Source organism: Dermacentor silvarum, chromosome 1 (genome assembly GCF_013339745.2).
Source record: "Dermacentor silvarum isolate Dsil-2018 chromosome 1, BIME_Dsil_1.4, whole genome shotgun sequence".
Lineage (NCBI taxonomy): Eukaryota > Metazoa > Arthropoda > Arachnida > Ixodida > Ixodidae > Dermacentor > Dermacentor silvarum.
The window spans coordinates 377158616-377178091 of NC_051154.1; the positions used below are offsets into that span (position 1 = coordinate 377158616).

Here is a 19476-nt window from a genome sequence, read left to right on the forward strand (position 1 = left end):
GACGTAGGAAAAGGGCCTAAAAGATCAACGCCTACACGAAAGAATGGTTCTGATGGCACGTCAAGTGGTTGAAGGCGGCCAGCAGGGAGTGTGGTCGGCTTTTTTCGTCGTTGACAAAGGTCACACGCAGCGACATAACGGCAGACGTCACGGTAAAGACCAGGCCAAAAAAAGCGCCTACGAACGCGGTCGTAAGTCCGTGACACGCCAAGGTGACCGGCAGTCGGCACATCATGAAGCTGGGCGAGAACAGTCCGGCGCAGATGCGAAGGGACAACTCAGAGTCGGTCAGGGCCGTCAGGGCGCATGTTACAGCGGTACAAGATGCCATCGTGGAGTTCAAACATTCGAAGGGAAGGGTCGGGCGTCGTTGAAGTCAGCCGTTGAATAAGGTCTTTTAAGAAGTCGTCCCGGCGTTGTTCCGCTCCGATATCGTCAAAAGCACTCAAAGAGAGAACGGTGACAGGAATGCCGGCCATACAAACGTCAGGTGGGTCGACAGGATGGCGCGACAAGCAGTCCGCATCTTGGTGTAACCGGCCTGTCTTGTATAGACCTTTTCACAAACCGACGTTAGAGCAGCGCCATTTGCCGACGCGGGCGACGTCTAGCGTCAGAACATGTTATGCCGCCATTTTGGACTGTGCGCCTTGCGAGAGCAGGCCAGCCGCACTTCGGTTGTGTGACCTTCGCCGCGCATTATTTCGATTGTTTTCTTCCGTTTCGCCTGTCTTGTGCGGCTTGACTTGTTACATGTTTCACGTACTCGCATGAGCGCTCAGTGTGGTGTGCCATGGCAACAGCAAGCCCAGCCAGTGGATGTGGTGTTTCGTCGTTGGTAGCGGCGGCAGCCGCGTCTGCTTCGTCGAGACCTGGCGTGCTAATCAGCTGTATATTTCATTGTTATTGCTGGACACATGTGACCGTATCGTCGATTGAATCTGATCACCATTAGGTTTCGCGGTTGAGGGTTGCCTCATTTAGCGAAAGCAGGCGCGTACGTAGCTGTCGGGCAATGCTTAGAACCAGGCGCCGGCGGCCCGACGACGCGTGTCAGTGGTTGGTAGATATGCGGTGGTTACTCCATACGCTTCCGACGCAACTGAACAGCTCAATCATGCAAAATTTATTGGATCTGGTGTGGTGCAGTGTGCTTATAACCAAATGTCAAAGCATAAGCGTGGCGATCGAGCAGTGCGGTACCTGCAGCGAACCGACGCGCGACAGTGATCACAGATGCCAGCGCAACTGATACAGCCCAGGCGCTAGATTTTTATTTTCTATCAATCCCAATAGGGATTATAACAGGACTTGTTATAAAGATATATTTGTTTACCTATATTTTACGTTTGTTTACCTGGAATGGCTTTTCTTTCGAATGTCTGAATTTGGAACAAGCTTCGCTCACGGTGAACCTTAACGTATAGATCGTGCGCGAAGTTTGCATTGAAGATATCGCGTACGGCAAGAATTGTTCGTGTGCGCTATCTCTGAAGCGAAATAAGCCAATAATATTGCAGCGTTAGGGCCATCTCTGCTCTTTCTCTAGTTTCTGTGTAATGTTCATAATAAAGCAATGTCGAGTCTTAACAATTGTCGAATCAATACATATGCATATGACTGTAAACCACTACTGACCGTGAGTGAAAAGCGCTTAGTGATCAGCGAAGCGGTCACTGCACGCACGTAAGTATTTCACCTGATTGACTGTGCGAATAGTTAATTTTTTTAGTTACTGTTAGTCTTGCAAGCATGATGCTATTGTCCGCGCGTACCCATGCGAATACAATTTTTTACGTTCTAACTTGCGCGGGCTCATTTAGCGCGTTTCTACACCATGCACAGTTAGCGCATTACGGTTCCCGAACTCTAGCACTGGCGCTAGGCCGCGCTGATGAGGTAGACACGTTAGTTTTTGCATTCTCTTGCTGCCCAAGCACATAGACAAAGCTCGAAGATGGGTGAGCTCGATGCAGCACCACACTGTTGAAGTTATTAACTTTATGGGCAGGGCCGCGCAGGGTGCGTGTGAACGCAGAGACAATGTTTTGGTGGACACAGGGTATGCATACATCTTCCATAGGACATGATTTTTCCAGATCGTTGCGAAGTGTATTTACCGACTAGTTCTCTCGCAGAGTTCTTCAATTTGTCTTATACCGGTGTCACACGGCCACTTTTTATAGCGATCGAGACTGATCTGGATCGTAATGTTCGACCGCGATTGGCTCCCTTCCGCAGATTGAGCAAAGAAGCCAATCGCGACCAAGAAATTCGACCCAGATCGGCCTCGATCACGATCAAAAGTGCGCCGTGTGGCCCCTGTATTAGGCACTGGAATGAAGTCGTGTTTGAAAGAATAACAAATCTAGCCTCTGCCACTACATACGAGAAAATATTGCATCGATGAGCTGACAATTCTCGCAACCTATTGGGAAATGTGCCGAAAAAGGTTTGCCACAATGCGTTATTTTACTGATCTGTGCATTGGTTCACATTAGACTGAAATGCTTAGTCCTCAGGTGATGCAGGAAACCGGCGAAATGTGAACATATCACATTGGCAGTGGTCTAGCGGAGTGCTGTGTTGTGGACACACTTAGTCCCCAAAATCTTTATTTTCCGGTGGTTGTTTGTGCACCCATAAACTGCACAGTGCTGGCCTGTAGCCTTTTGGTGAGTATATATGCCATTATTTACGAGCGTAAGTCATTCGTGACAAAAATAAACGGAAACATCGAAGGAAAGCTACCACTCCGCAATGCAAGCGCAAGGCAAGCTCACAGTCCAGACCGAAGAGGCAACACTGACACATACTCTGCACGCCAGACCGTCGGAAGCGCCCTCGTGAAAACGTCTATACAACTGAGTAGTTGTATTCTTGAAGGCGCAGAGCCCATCGGCCAAGGCGCCCAGAAGGATCTTTCAGAGATGAAAGCCAACACAGAGCATGGTGGTCAGTGATGACTGTGAATTGCCGGCCGTACAAATAGGGGCGGAATTTTCCCACTGCCCAAACGAGAGCCAGACACTCGCGCTCAGTGATGGAATATTTGCGCTCAGCAGGGGAAAGAAGGCGGCTGGCGTAAGCAATAACACGGTCTTGTCCTTGTTGTTTCTGGGCCAGGACGGCTCCAATACCATGGCCGCTGGCATCGGTACGGACTTCTGTTGGAGCTGACGCGTCAAAGTGAGCGAGAATGCGAGGGGAAGTAAGCAGCCGGATCAGCTCAGTGAAAGCACGAGCTTGCTCACGGCCCCAAATGAAGGCAGCGTCTTTCTTGAGGAGCTGAGTAAGAGGGCGTGCAACGTCCGCAAAATTGCGGACAAACCGACGAAAGTAGGAGCAGAGGCCCAAGAAGCTGCGAACGTCCTTGGCGCACGTTGGCACGGGAAAGTCTTTCACTGCCCGGATTTTATCTTGATCAGGACGGACACCAGAAGAATCGACGAGATGTCCGAGCACAGAAATCTCACGACGACCGAAGTGGCACTTGGACGAATTGAGTTGTAGCCCCGCCCGACGAAAAACAGATAGGACCGTCGATAGGCGTTCGAGGTGCGTCGCAAAAGTCGGAGAAAAAACTATCACATCGTCCATGTAACAGAGGCAGATGGACCACTTGAAACCGTGTAGGAGGACGTCAATCATTCGTTCAAATGTGGCTGGGGCATTACATAACCCGAAAGGCATCACTTTGAACTGATAGAGGCCGTCGGGAGTAATGAAAGCCGTTTTCTCACGGTCCATGTCATCGACGGCAATTTGCCAGTACCCGGAGCGAAGGTCTATGGACGAAAAATATTGTGCTCCATGGAGGCAATCAAGGGCATCGTCAATGCGTGGTAGCGGATAGACGTCCTTCTTGGTTACCTTGTTTAGGTGCCGATAATCTACGCAAAATCGCCAACTGTTGTCCTTTTTCTTAACTAGGACAACAGGGGATGCCCATGGGCTACAAGAAGGTTCAATGATGTTACGAGAAAGCGTCTTATCAACTTCGTGTTGTATGATGTCTCGCTCGGTAGGAGAGACGCGGTAGGGTCGCCGATGGATTCGGCTCGCATCCCCGGTGTTAATGCGGTGTTTGACAACAGATGTTTGTCCGAGAGGACGGTCTCCAAGGTCGAATAAGTCCCAGTACGAGGCAAGGAGGCAACGTAGTTCATTGGCACACTGGGGCGGAAGGTCGGGCGTGATCATTTTCATTAGGGCATTCAAGTCTGAAGGGGCAGGAGGCACAGCAAGAGTTGCACACGAGGAGTCGTCAGCATTTAAAACCGAAATCTGGTAGTCTTCGGCCGGCGTGATTTGCGCAAGCGATATGCCGCGCGGGAGAACTTGTGCACTAAGTCCAAAGTTCACTAGCGGAAGACAGGACGTGTTGTCCGTAATGGTAATGACGATGTGAGGAAATGCGACGTTATGCGAGAGCAGGACATCCGGATTAGGAGATACGATGCAGTCACCGTCTGGAATGGGCGGAACGGGTGAAACACCTATGTAGGTAACAGCAAGGTGAGGGAGGCGAATATGCTCTGTGGAACATAGCCGAATCGGAGCACTATCGGGGGGATCAATAGCAACAGGTACAGCGAGTTGCACAACACCAGCAGAACAGTCTATCAGGGCGGAATGGGCTGAGAGAAAGTCAAGTCCCAGGATTAGGTCGTGAGGGCAGTGTTCTAGGACATAGAATAAAACAGAAGTATGATGATCGGCGACACTCACACGAGCTGGACACATGCCAATAACGGCCGGCGTTCCCCCGTCGGCGACTCGGAGCACAGGCGACGGGGCAGGAGTGAGGACTTTCTTGAGACGATGGCGAAGCTGAGCACCCATGACAGATACGTGCGCGCCAGTGTCAATCAGAGCCGTAACAGGTACACCATCCACGTTCACTTTGATGAGGTTCCGATGTGTGGGCAGGATCAGAAGAGGATTTTGGCGTCGGGGCGGTATAGCAGCATCACCTCTAGGTGCTGCACCCGTTAGTTTTCCGAAAGCGTGCGCCGGAAGGAGCTGGGCGACGGTGACCGACGCGATGGGGGCGAGCGGGAGGAGCGGCGATGTGGCGAAGGAGAGCGGCTAGAGCGGGCGGGCCGAGAAGTGTCGCCAGGAGTTACTGGTTGCATGCGTGGTGGGAAGCGAGAAGCAGCATGAGGCGGGCGGTCGCATGGCAGATAGGGCCAAGGGGTCGAATTCCACCAAGAGCGGCAGTGACGTGAAATGTGACCGATACGGCCACAAGTGAAGCATATTGGCCTGTCGTCGGGAGTGCGCCATTCAGCTGGGTTGCGATACCGCGGAGGGGCATTCATGTTGCGAGGGCGCATGGCAGAGGTGGACGAAGCGTAGTCAGGCTGATTAACGGAGCAGACATTGGTCAAGCCAACGTTGGCCAATTCCTGGCGTACGACGGTCTGGATCAGGGAAACGGTGGACTGGCAATTGTCGGAGCCAAGGGTTGGCGTTTGGATAGGAGATGCGGCCTCGATTTCACGCCGGATGATGTGGACGATGTCATCAGAGCGATTGGGCGTGGGCAGACTGCGGAGGTCTTCGCAGGTGGACGTAGCAGCCGTGTTGGGGAGGCGGGGAAACGGGTGGGCAATGCGGCGGCTCTTGGCTTCTTCAAACCGCCTGCATTCGGTAATGATGGCTTGTACAGTAGAAGAATTCTTAAAGACGAGGAGGTGAAAGGCGTCATCTGCTATGCCCTTAATGACATGTGCGACCTTATCAGCTTCGGACATTCTCGGATCCACTTTGCGGCACAGAGCAAGCACGTCCTGGATGTATGTGAGGTAGGACTCAGTGCACGTCTGGACACGCGAAGCGAGGTCTTTTTGAGCGGCGCGCTGACGTCCAACAGGCTTGCCAAACAAATCCGTGAGCTTCTGTTTACAAATGTCCCAGGTGGTAAGTTCCTCTTCGTGGGTCTGAAACCAGACGCGTGCCGTTCCCGCGAGATAGAAGATCAAATTGGCCAGCATGGTGGTCTGGTTCCAATGGTTGCTCTTGCTCACCCGCTCATAAAGTTGAAGCCAGTCTTCAACATCCGTGTTGTCAGTGCCGGAAAAGGTGCCGGGGTCGCGCGGTTGTGCCAGAATGACGGTTGGCGTGGGGGCCGACGAGCCCGAAGCATCCTCGCCTTGAGCTGGCATGGTAGATGCAGCCAAGGAGCGCCCGCTGCGTAAATCCGTCTTGAACTTGAGCCCGCAAACTCCACCAAAAATGTTACGGGGAAAAGAAATAAGAAATGTATTTACAGCGTATTTACAAGACTGGCAGCGGCTGGCAAGATCATAGTAAGCACGCGAAGTCCCGAGCTTCGTCTTCTTCAAGTGCTCTCAAAACGTCTTCTTCATCGCTCTGTCACAATATTATAATTCTTTTTCAGTTCATAAGCAAATATCTAAATTCTGCGCTCGTAGTTTGACGACGTTGGCTTTTATTAATACTTTTTCTGCTTATTTGCTAGCTATGTCAAGGGAAAAAAAATTCACTGCGGTTTTGGATTGTGATGATGAAATTTTCGGAGTAATTTTATAAACAAGGTGCCGAGGGCGGCCATAAGGTGTCAGAAAGCGGCAAAATTGCTTGTACCAAGTGTTGTGCTTTCACTCATCCGTACATTGTTTTATTGTGTTGCCTATCAGATCCCAGAAACGCAGATTAATAATATCCGAGGTTCCATAGTTCACAAATTATTTTCTGGAAGCTGGCACTCGCAAACTTGTGCCACGTGTGCACCACTTTAACCCAAATTATATTATTATATACAAACCCCACTTTCATTATGGCTGGCTTATTTCAGCCATATAAACTTCCGGCGTATTAAGGTCTATCAAGCTGTGGGCTCACCTGAAACGCGACATTCGGGCCTTATCTGCTGCCTGAGCATGGCGACGTTGACGTAAGCAGCAACAGCAGCGTCCAACGCGTTGCGGCCTTGCCAGGGCGCCCCAGCCGAATGAGCAGGAAGACCCTTGTAGGTCACCGCGTACTGGGTGGAATTCATGGAAAGCATATGAAGTGATGTCAACATGAGGAACGTGACGCCCTTGTTCTTGACGTACAATCACATATCAAGGCGAAGAGCCTTGCATGCTTGTAAATTGTCGGCACTTGCTTTTCCAGAGCCCCGTATTGCGAGTTTATTTTCCTAATATTTCTTCCAACAAACCACTGAGGCCATTGTCAGATAAAATTTACAAAATGACACTAAACCTCTCTGCTCATTAGGCACAAGACAGCGCTAACATGTTCGACACTCTTCACGGCATGTCACACTTCTATAGACTGGAATGATACTTTCGCAGTAGTCCTTTGCATTTATAAACTCATATGCCTTCCTTATTGGAATGGCCAACAGCCCCACGTGCGACAAGTGCAACAGTGATGAGGCGCTCGAACATATTATCTGTCTCTGCCCGTGCTATAATGCCGAAAGACAAGTGTTATACCGAGTGCTGGACCAATTGGACAGTCGTCCAATAACGGAACTACAATCTTTAGGCCAGTGCTTCGAACGAACATCCGCGCTGAAAGCCTTACTCGCGTTACTAAGGTTCCTGCGGTCTACGGGCCTTCACAATAGACTTTAGGAGCGCCGCCGCCTACTACTCTATAGTGTACGTGGTTTGTTAGTGCTCGTCTCTCTTTCTCTCTGTCGCCCGTTCCACTCTCTTTCTCTTTTTGTCCCCCTACTCCTACCCCACACGCAGGGTAGCCAACCTGAACTACCTCTGATTAACCTCCCTGCCTTTCTATGCATTCTTTCTCTCTCTTTCACTCTCGCAGCATTCCTTAGCTGACTAGCAGAATAAACGTATTATCTCTCATTACATTAACTGCAGGGCGCGATAGCTTTAAGCCCTCGGAATTTAGTACAACCATGGCGCTGTAAAGTGAAAATCACTGCGCATATGAGGCAGCAAAATGGATTCCTTCTTTGTCATGCCATGTGCCCCCAATTATTTGGACGCGCAGTGGTACCCATTCACAGGGTGCGCACAGCGCCAGCAAACTTCACCTTCGTTACAGACGTAGTGCTGCATGCAGCTACGTCACGGGTGCTCGGGTGGGCCATGAGCGCGAAGTGGATGTCGTCAAAGGCTCCACCTTTCAGGAGATGCACCTTGCCACCGCCCCCTTCTTCGGCTGGTGTGCCTAGCAGCACGACCTGCAAGAAATAAAAAATTTGCGCAGTGATGCACGACGCAGTAACATCCGCACAGGGATGGTGTTTGCTGAAATTTTGGACAGCATATTTTTTGTACCTCGTTTAAGTTACAGCTTGGCCTGGTGAAGCGCATATACTGACCATATCCTGACTATCCAAAAAAAATTAAGTCAATGTCGATGTAGAAATATGTTATTATTATTATTAATATTAGTAGTAGTATTAGTAGACTTGGCAGCGGCGGCAGCAGTGGGAACGCACGGCTTACGCTCGTGTATTCTGTCCTTACAGATGCCTGCGCTCGTGTTGACGGCGATACTGCAAGCGTGACCAAACGGAACGACAGTATACATCCTCTCCCTGCATATCGTGGCCTACGATCGTCAGCTGCAGCGACGCCCTACTACTAGCAGCTCCGGATAAAAGGGGATGCTGGCACCTTGATGCATCACTTGGCAGCGGCGGCAGCAGTGGGAACGCACGGCTTACGCTCGTGTATTCTGTCCTTACAGGTTAGAAATCGCATCAGTATTTTTTGTGACTGATTTCAATATTGCCGTTGCCGCTGCCACATCTTGCTTTGTTTTTCTGGTTCTCTTTCCTTGTTCTTTGGTTCTAACATGGCACCTGATCCTGAAATGCTGAAAATGTTGAAAGAAATGAAGCAGGAGATTCGCGAAATGCGCACTTCTTTGGAAAGAGAATTCAGAAAGGAAAACAGAGAAGTGAAAGCTAGCATGGAAATGATTAACCAATGTTTCGAAGAAATGAATGCTACCATGAAAGCCATTCAGAAGGAAAACGCAGATATTAAGGCTCAAAATGCTTGCCTTTTGTCTGAGTGTGCACTGCTAAAGAAACAGGTGCAAGCGAATGAACTAAAAATAGTGCAACTGGAGCAGTATTCAAGAAACAGAAACCTTGAAATCAAAGGTATTCCAATGTCGCAGGATGAAAGTCTCCCGCAAATTTTACAGAACATTGGCAATGCTATTGATGAACCCATTGTACAGGGCGATGTTGAGGCATGCCACAGGATTCCAACAAAAGTTTCAACACAGTCGAACATTCTTGTACAGTTTTGCAGTAGATCGAAACGCGATGCAGTTTTGGGAAAAGCTAGAAAGAAAAGGCTCTCAGCCTCTGATATTGGTTTCGCACAGTCTGCCGCAGTATGTATCAACGAACATTTATGTTTCGAACTAAAGAAGCTGCTGGGCATGACTATCGCGAAGAAGAAAGAAAAGAACTGGCGTTTTGCATGGACAAAGGACGGCAAAATTTTCGCAAGAAAAACTGAGTCGTCCCGAGCACTGCGCATAGCTTGCGTCTCGGATCTTGATAAGATCGACTAGAGAAAGGATTTCTTTCAGTGACGTGATGCCCACGAACACCTCTTGACGTGCTCATCTTTCGCCTTGCGATGTGGGTAACTTATATGCAAGAAATAAAAATTCATTATCTTTCATCCACATAAACGCACAATCAGCACGAAACAAGGAAGACCAAATTGTTGCGCTTACTGCCTCATTTGGTTTCACTCCAGATGTGCTGATGATAACTGAAACTTGGTATAAAAATGAAATAGATGTGCTTAAGTTGCCCGGTTATAAATCATTTTTCCTAAATCGACCCACTCGAAGAGGAGGAGGCGGTATGTTGATGACAAAAAACACGTTGCAAAGCCAACTAATTGAGTCATTTTCCCTTGTTACTAAAGATTATGAAGTGCTTTCAATTAAATGCAGTGATAATGTGTATTGTGTTCTACATAGACCTCCAAATACATGTATACCAAACTTTCTGTCCTTTATAGACGAGTACCTAAGCTGGATTAACGATAATGGATTCAAGCTCATTATGGCAGGTGATATAAACATTGACTTGTTAAAGACTTCTAAACTGAGTGAAGAATTATATAGGACCCTTGAATCTAATGGTTTTGAAAATGTAGTAAATTCTCCGACTCATATTTCGCATGGTTCAACTACACTAATAGACGTCTTTATAACTAATATTGAAAATACAAATTTATCATCAGGTGTTATAGGCAGCCACATCAGCGATCACCTCCCAATTTTTTTTTTATTCTTGAAACTAACCGCACCTATTGGAACCGCGAATGACTTTCATTTGACTGTACGAGACGTAAACGCACACAGTTTAAACAATTTTCGCAATGAAATATTGCTTATTGACTGATCACCTCTACTGCTAATTACAGACCCCGAGACCGCTTACGAATATTTTCACGAAAAGTTTAAAGCTGCTTATGAGAAATGTTTTAGGTACAAAGTTCTTAAACCTGCGCGCAAAAGTAGAAAGCCATGGGTTACAAAACAGTGTTTACAAGAAATACGCACAAAAAACCGCTTACCCAGCTAGCACAAAAGAGATATAATCATTCTTATTCACGGATATTTCGCTTTGACCGTCAAAAATCTAGATTGAAGAAGTCAACATCGAGAAGGATTCAATTGGGATGGAAAAATCTTGCTATAAGGCGGATTTTAGAAGACGTTTAAAATCGCTTGTTCTAGCAGCCTACAATTATTGATTTTTTTGTAGTTGTTTTCTTTGTTCTGCTTTTTGGCAGGAAAAACGGACGTTGGTTTTTGTTTTTGCTTCGCCCTGTTAGAACAGAGTGCAATCAACCCAGGCGCGGGTGCTTGCATTGTGGTGAGTGAGCACTGAAGGGGCAGCCGCTTGCTCTTTATGCTCATAATGAAGTCCACAATAAAGAAGAAAAGTTACGCTGACCTTTCAGACCGTCAGAAGAGGCGTAGAGTTAATGACGAACTGATATCTGCCAGTCCTGTTGCCACGAGTACCGTCCAATAAGTATCATGGTAGGTTATTAAAAGTAGTAACCATGCTTCTAGTGAAGTATCTTCGCCACATGAGGATGCTCAATCCAAGGACAGTTTTCACGAAAGTGACCTTGCCTTGAAAGGAGAAAATGTAGAAGCACATACGCAAGACATTTCTAGAGAATATTTTGTTCCACAAAGCGACCCTCCTTTGAGCTCGGGCATCGAAAATGGAGGTTCTTCGGACTATGCATCATCATCTGCAGAAAATCAGGCAAGTCTTTATCCACGTAAATGTGTGGAATTTCAAGGATGGCTTGCATCATGGGTTACAAGTCACCGAATTCCGCTTGTCGCAGTTTCTGAACTTCTCCGGAAACTAAGCACCACTTTCGACGTTGATTTTGTCATCGACGCGAGGACATTGTTGAACAGTCCTCGATACACTTCAACGCGATCTGTCCCTCCTGCGAATATTGCCATTTTTCTTTGAAGGAAAATTTAGAACGCATGATTGCTGTGTTCCTGAGTGGCTGTCGAGGGTAGATCCCTTGACAACGCTCAGAGAATTTTAAATGACAATGTCAGCCAAGTTGGACTGACGGTTCAAACTGTACAATGTTTTGATATTGTTTGTCGCAGTTTTCGTTTTGTCTGTTTGGTTAACCTGTTTTACTTTGACCGAAAGGAAGAAAAAGACACCGTAGCCTAGTTGCTAGAGAACCGGCTGCTGTGCCCCACGGCAGAGGTTCGATTCCATTATAGGTTGCACATCACTTTTTTGTATTATAAAGCGAGTTAGGAACCTACCTACCGCAAAGTGCCGAGAACGAGGCATTAAAAAGTTCGACTTTTGTTATTTCAAATTATCTTTGTAAGGTGGCGCTAGCATTATGGTAGCAGCCGTATTTTGTATTTTCTTAGTTAAATTAGCTAGCATTTCTATGCTTCAGGTACCGAGTACGAGGCCACACTGAGTATTTTTCTGCATTGCAGCAGCGTGTGTCGCAAGAGGATGCAGCGCCGCGACGTATCATAGCGGCTACCTGACAAAGCGAGGAGTGGCGCGACGGCTCATCGGCGTCAGCGCTTGCGCCGACGCAGTCTGAGCAGCCGAGCGGATTGCGCTCTCTGCGCAGCTTCCCTCCAGATTGCGTAACCTTTGAACCGGCCGTTACATTCACCGTTATTTTTGTCAGGAACAGCCGTTAAGTTCCTGACGCGTATTCGTTCATGAACTGCGGAGCGCCAGACTGCCTTCCACATCTTTGCTCACGTAAGTAGTCACTGCCACTTTGACACCTGTCGTGTTTAATTATTTACGGTTTTCAGGCGGGAGTTTTAGGTGGAAGTTTTAGGCAGTAATGAAGTTTTGCAATGAAAGCGCCTTGATTTTAACTGGAATTCCTAATATTGTTTAAGAGGCATGTTTACGTCTGCGTACGTTTATTTTATTGTGTGCGTATTCAGGTTTGCCAAAGCTATCTAAAATCACTTCTGTGACGTTTCGTTGACCATTGATCGTTAGGATGACGATGACATTCCCGTTTGGCCCAGAATGATGAGACGTGCTACGATCTTCGCGTAGCCACAGCATTCTTCCGTCAACGCTCTTGTGCGAGATCACTCGTGTGTTTTTCCGAGCGTGAAAGATGCCCGCGAATACATGGGAAACTGCCGAACGACTGGCCGCTCAAGGCAGTTTGCGTGTATTGGCAGGCATCTTTCACACTTGGAAAAACACTTTATGTAGCTCATATTGAGAAACAGAAAGCGGTATCAGGGGTTTCTCATGTTGCTTTACAATCTTTTCATTGACACTTTTCATCTAACTATAGTAATTGAGAAGTTAATTAATTAATGGGAGCTAATTATCTAACTAGGTGGAATGCAAAAAATAATCTGAGTATCTCCAACATTACCTTGGTTCTGTCCTGGTACGTGGCACTTGCATATTTTTAAAGTTTGGCTAAAGTTAAATGAAACACCCTGTATGTTGCCTTGTTTTTTTGTAACATAATCCGACAGTGTAGCTATTTACAGCATCTTTTTTTACGATACCTAACATTTTTTCGCTTCAGTCATGCAACAAATAAAGTTTGAGGTCGCACTGGTGTTTTCTTTTTGCAAGTCTGTGCAGTAACAAAATTCTGTTAAAAAAAGAAAAATTCCAATATACAGTTGTAATAGGCACTGCTGTTACATTATAAACATAGATACTCCGAGTTTATCAGCATATCAATAGAGTTTTTTGTAACTTACTATGCAGGCACTACCTACGTGCAAGAGAGAAGGCGCGTGAGGGTGAAGACACCGATCATGTACCCTCTACAGGTGCCGAAAGGGGCAGACGAAAACGCCGCCGCCCAAAGGGTCACCACGAAACTCCTGAACTCCAAGAACCCAGGTAACTGTTATGTCATATTCAAGTCGTACGAATTAAATTTTCAGCGTGACACATATACAGTCGTATCTCAATAATTCGAACTCGAAGGAGTCCGAAAGTTTGTTCGAATTAAAGGAAGGACTTATTTCTGAAGTATTCGTGTACCACAGTACGACGTAGGAATGGAGTTGACGTACGAATGGAGACGGCGCGCAAGCAGATGGCGAGTAGGGGCCACGAGACTGCCCACGTCGGCTAACGCTCGCAGAAAACGATGCTGTAGGAGCGGGCGGCGTCAGCACGGCGGCGCCGGGCACGCGCGGACACGTCGAAGGTGAGGGAGGAGGGCGTCAGGGAAGCGGATTTGGCTTCAGCAGAGGTGACCCCGTCGCTTCGGGGGCTCCCCTCACTCTCCACTTTCAACTGACTCTCAAATCCCTCGTAGCTCCCCCACCTTCGACTGTCTCCGTGCGCGGCCGCCGCCGGCCCGGCGCCAGCTTAACCCTCTCTCTTTCTTTTCCTACCGTTGAAGCGAGCGTTGGCCGGTTGTAAACAGTTTCGTTGGCCGGACTGGGCCTCCGTCGTTGCTTCCCTCTGCGTCGCAGCCGCAGCGTTGAGACATCGACTCGAACACGCGTGTTACGGCGCGACGGCGTAACGGCGACCTTGCCATTTGAGAGAGAAAAATTTACGCCGCGGTTCTTTTTCTTTTGCGATAGAAATTATATGGGCACTCCAAGCGCATTTTTGCCGCCGTGCAACGGCGATGATATCGTCGCCGCGCGCCATGTGTGGGTTTTAGTGTGTGGGCTCATTTCGGTGTAAGCAATAAATTGCATATGCAAGCACTCTAGATCATAATTGATTTATAAACTGCACGAGCTGAACCTTTAACCCATTGCGTAACTATAAATGTCACCAAGGTCAAAGTTAGTGAAACTGGGTGGAAAATTACGGCTTATGTTCCACCTTGTGTGTGGATGACTCACTGTTTTTGTAAAAAAAATTTTTAACAAGTGCTTGGCAATGTTATTGTGTGGAGGTTTTCAAACAGGCAAGTCATAGGCGTGCAACATTTTAATGGTTTAATTACAAGCAACCGAAGTTCTTACTGTATATGCTTGAAGCAGCCGTGCTGCAAATACTCGCTGTTACTCAAGGTTGCACTCGTCTGCTGTCTTTTATTTTTTAAGGAATCGCAATATATTTGCTCAATTTGAAGCATGCGATGTGTTTGATAGACTGGTGTTTAGGTATATGCTCAAGCCTGCGCCATTTCTGAATTGGCTATGTGATCTGTGGCAAATAAAATTGGAGTGGTGTGACAATGCTGTCACACTGAAGCTGTGCCTTTGCAGAGCCGCACTTACCTCTTTTCTCGTACAACATTATCAGAAATGCATTATCTATTCCTTTCTTTGAATGCTAATTGGCATCTACTTCGCACATGTTTAGGAGGCTGCTGTCATCTACCAGTCGCCAACTAGTCAAGAAAAAGGCCCCCTGAAAGCTAGCAAAATAGCCGACACTTACACTGGTTGGCGATTGTACATGCAACACCTTCGGTTAGATGTAAAGTATGTCTTCAAGGCAACAGAAGGGAATTTCATTTGTGATCGGTTAATCTTAGAACCATGTTAATAAAGGTGGAATGCTCGAAAACTGTGTGCTTGGACCAATATATTGTAGTACTGCCCATTGCCAAGATATATTGCAGTGCTTATTGCCAATGCATTGAAAAACTATACGTTCACTAAGTGTGCTTCAATTAACATACGGTTTACACATGCCTAATGTTTTTGCAGTAAGAAGACCTGCTGAATTAAGGAGCTACAGCCCAGCAGCCTGTTCGAAACCAGGTTTATCAAGGTCGATACCTGTAATGGACGTTACACGGAGGCACTCATATTTAATGTTGATTGCTAGCTTGTCTAGTCGTGTTTACTTTTTGCAATAAAAAATGTTATTGCTGTATGTGTTTCGTGTATTGCCCAAGCGCAAACCTGCATGCCGCCGGCCGACGAAACGCCGCAGGGGCATTGGGAGAGGGAAGGAAAGGGAGACAAGGGGGCCGCTAGAGGGGAGGGTGAAAGAAAACGGATGTCAAAATCCTGATTGTAGCAGGATTCAATCTGTATTTTTGAAATGCCTCTAATGGTCTTACAAAATCCCATTTCAAGACAGGATTTTTCGAAACTACTTTAAGCAGGATTCTAGAACTTCTTGCAAAAGTCATATCCGCCGGACATTAGCAACGATATACGACCGTTTATCACCTTCTAAACGGACTGCACGGATTTTTTAGTGCGTCTTTCAGACGTTCATTTAGTCTTGGCGAATCGGTATGGAAGCAGTTTTCTATCGCTTTTGTGCTAGCTGGGTATTCGATGCCTTTATTTCAACGCGGTCTCAAGAAATCTTGCGTCAATTTAGGGTACAAAGGAATAAAGTTAATAGTCTTCTACGTCGTGAGAAAAGAGCGTACTTACAAAATTTATTTAGATGACATTATGAAAAAATCAGATATTGTTTGGAAGCGTATTAATACAGTTCTTGGCCGAAGTGGCTGTAAGGAGACTATTAGAGAAATAACGATTGATGGAAATGTAATATCAGAAAAGGAACTGGCAGAAACTTTCAACAATTATTTCACCAATTTAGTAAAGAGTTCTTACGATCCAAATTGCTTGAATTATCTAAGTTCAAGGATCAGCCAGTCGGCATTTTTGAGTCCTACGACAGATAATGAAATAATTAGCACTTTCTTATCCATCAGAAATAGTAAATGTTGCGATGCCGACGGTTTTGAAATCGGGCCTGCAAAGTACGTACTAGATGCCATCACTCCGGCATTGACACACATTTACAACCTTGTTTTATCTGATGGTACTTTTCCAAAAAGCCTCCAGGTTGCTAAAGTTAAAGTATTACACAAGGGTGGTGATAAAAACGATTTAACTAACTATAGACCAAGATCCGTCTTGCCAATTTTTTCAAAACCTCTCGAAAAACTAATTCACAGCCGCATCACATCCTTTATAAATAAGCATAAATTAATGACAAATATGCAGTTTGGATTTACGAAAGGTCAGTCTACTGAAACTGCCCTTCTAACGCAAAAAGAAATTATATTAGATACTTTCGAACGTCAGCTATGTACATTGGGTATTTTGTCGACTACTCAAAAGCCTTCGACTCCATAAATCATACTACCCTACTAGAAAAGTTGAACTATTATGGCTTTCGAGGCGTTTTTCTGAAATTAATGGAATGATATCTTCAACACCGCATGCAACAAGTAGTTATAAACAGTCACACGTCTGATTTGAAACCACTTGACGCAGGAGTACCACAGGGAAGTATTTTATGATTTGGTGAGCATTGATAATGACGTAAAATTTATTGTATATGCAGACGACACTAGAATTCTAGTAACCGCAAAAGATGCTGAACATATCATGATTAAAGCCAACAAGGTTCTGTTAAAATTATCCTCTTGGAGTATCGCGAACTCGTTAACAATAAATGTTAATAAAACAAAGGCTGTACTTTTTAGGCCAAAAAATCGAAACATTGATACTCGTACCACTCTACAGCTTAATAACTCCATTTTGCCAATTGTTCCTTCTTTTAAGTGTCTTGGTGTCGTATTTGAGCAACATTTGTCGTGGAATGCTCACGTGGAAATTGTAATGGGTAAGCTCTCTCGGGTGACTGGAATACTATGCAAATTGCGTTTTTTCCTTCCAGAAAGTATTAAACTTCTTCTATACAAATCACAGTTCTTATCATACATAAACTATTGCAATCTTGTCTGGGGCACTACAACGCTTTCTAATATCAATACACTGCATAGAATGCAGAAAAAGGCCGTACGTTGTATCCTAGACGTTCCTTACTTAACGCCAACTAGTGCTCTATTTGAAAAGCTGAATTTGCTACCTATGTCCAACATTTACTAAAACATGTTAGCACGAAGCTATACAACCAGTATTAAAAAAAGCAACGACAGCCTAAAACGTATATCTAACTTGGCACCAAAACATAAAACGGTCAATACAAGGAGCTCGGAAATATGGGAATTACCGAGGCCTAGAACAAATTACACCTATCAAATGCTTCGTTTTCGACTACCTTACCATTTAAACAAGGCAAACATAACATAATGCTTTATTTTTTTTAATGCTAGTATAAAGATGTATCTAAATGCAAGTGTGTATGCAAACGTTCTTTCTTTGATGCGGTGTATTTCCTGTATAATAATTATTTTTGTTTTGCCTTTGTACTATGTGTATCACGACCTTTTCATATAAAGCTGTATAAACTATTACATACATTGTGTCCCATAAAAGCTTTTATAAAGGTTTTGTATAAAGCTTGTGTATATAGTGTTGCATGTTTTTGACTGTTGTTAAGTTTCTGTTTATTGTTTTTGTGATGTATTTTGCAAGTACTAGCTGTACTTCTAAAAAAAATTACTCAATATGTATGTCATATGATGTGCTTTATTTCCTCATGGTAATACTGATAATGGCTTCACAGTTATTAGTGTGGACATTCACCTTTTCTGTTTTCTTGTGTTAGACTGTGTTTATCCTTTGTTGTTTTGTTGCTGCCTTTAAAACGGGGCCATGGACCACGTCAAGCCTTGCTGGCTTTTTGTCCACGGTCCTCAACATCTGCTGTATGTTGGAATAAATTTTGATTTGATTTGATTTGATAGTATTAGTAGTAGTAGTAGTAGTATCATCATCATCCATGGCCGTGTTGCCTCGGTTTGGAATGGGCAGTGTATGGGCGGACTGGACACACGTGCCATGTAGACTTCGTTGTCAGGTTGCATACCTACACTGCGAAATATCAAAAAGCTTCTGCCGGCACATGAAATTTTCAAATTTTTTGTCGTGATTGTAGTTGGGATTCTTGTTGACAAATGAAACGCTAATGAGAAAATTGAAACCAGGGCCCGTATTTTGCGGCGTTTCATTTCATTTATCACTTTTCTTATGATGCGTCGCGCGAGTTGCCAATCCCAGCGATAACGGCGGCGCGTCCGCGACATAGCCACGTCCGAGTCAATGACAAAATCCCAAAGCAACGGAGAAAAGAAACAAATCGTCAAAGACAATGCGCAAAAAATGTGTTTTGTAGCGATTTATTTCATTTTACATTCGTATGTTCTAATCATTCACCCAAATTGGGTGATCTCGGTGATAGCGGCGACGTCTGAGCCGATAACTACAGGCGAAAAGGAGGGAAATTGAAATGAATCTACAAAATACGGGCACAGAAAAGCAAACTCAAGAGCTTAGGCTTGAGGACAAGTTAGGTAGCCTAGATGGCGAAATAAAACTTCTTTGTAAGTACCTCGCTTCTCGAAAATATATAGGAGAGCTATTCGATACAATCGGCTAATGCTCGCACAGCTCAAGTTACGAATAAATTTTTGTCCACTTATCTTCTGAATAATGCCCCTATGTCGTGAAGAACTGTAATTCCTAAAGGGTGATTATATTTTGCGAAAAAAAAACACAATTAAAAAACAAGGCCCGCATTCCGTAAGAATTCGTTTTCCTCTGATCCCATTGAAAGGCAAAGGGGCTTCTTAATGCTACTACAATGGACATTATATAATATTCCCTTTTTTATCATTCCTCCTGCCCAGTTGTTTATTCATAGCCCGTTATCCCACAACACAACGTACGCAGAGATCCTCTAGATGTAAGTACATCATTTCTCTTAAACAGAACAGCGTACTTTTCCTCTCAGCGGCGCTTGACGTAGAACCTCCTTCACGGCAACCGCGGCCGCTACTGAGCCCTGGGCAATAAGGTTGTGACCGCAGGCGTGGCCAAGGCCTGGAAGGGCGTCGTACTCACACAACACAGCCACTGTCACGTCTCCATCTGCAACGAATCATGTTGGAGATGATGCAGAGAAAGAGGTGCCTCTAATTACGTCACCCGGTGTACAATGAGCATAAATCGAGACACGAACAGGAAATAACTGTTAAGAACACCTGTTACGCGTGCTTACGTAGAAGTGCGACGTGTAATGGCTCTACATTCGGTTTTAAACATGGATTACAC

General features: G+C 45.6%; 1 protein-coding gene and 1 long non-coding RNA gene across 4 annotated transcripts in view; one reads left to right on the plus strand and one right to left on the minus strand.

Annotated features, from left to right (window-relative positions):
* The window catches only part of LOC119445763 (xaa-Arg dipeptidase), a 92472-nt gene that overhangs the window by 14237 nt on the left and 58759 nt on the right, over positions 1–19476 (minus strand). For all 3 annotated transcript variants that reach the window (XM_049660602.1, XM_049660600.1, XM_049660601.1), the window contains 3 exons: positions 19145–19293; positions 8042–8191; positions 6871–7012 (listed from right to left, as the gene is read on the minus strand). In XM_049660602.1, the coding sequence (XP_049516559.1) occupies positions 6871–7012; positions 8042–8191; positions 19145–19293 (441 nt within the window). The remainder of the gene's footprint in view (positions 1–6870; positions 7013–8041; positions 8192–19144; positions 19294–19476) is intronic.
* On the plus strand, positions 11878–15331 carry LOC125942434 (uncharacterized). Its single transcript, XR_007465106.1, has 3 exons — positions 11878–12277; positions 13271–13408; positions 15193–15331. It is a non-coding gene; the product is annotated as an uncharacterized LOC125942434 (long non-coding RNA).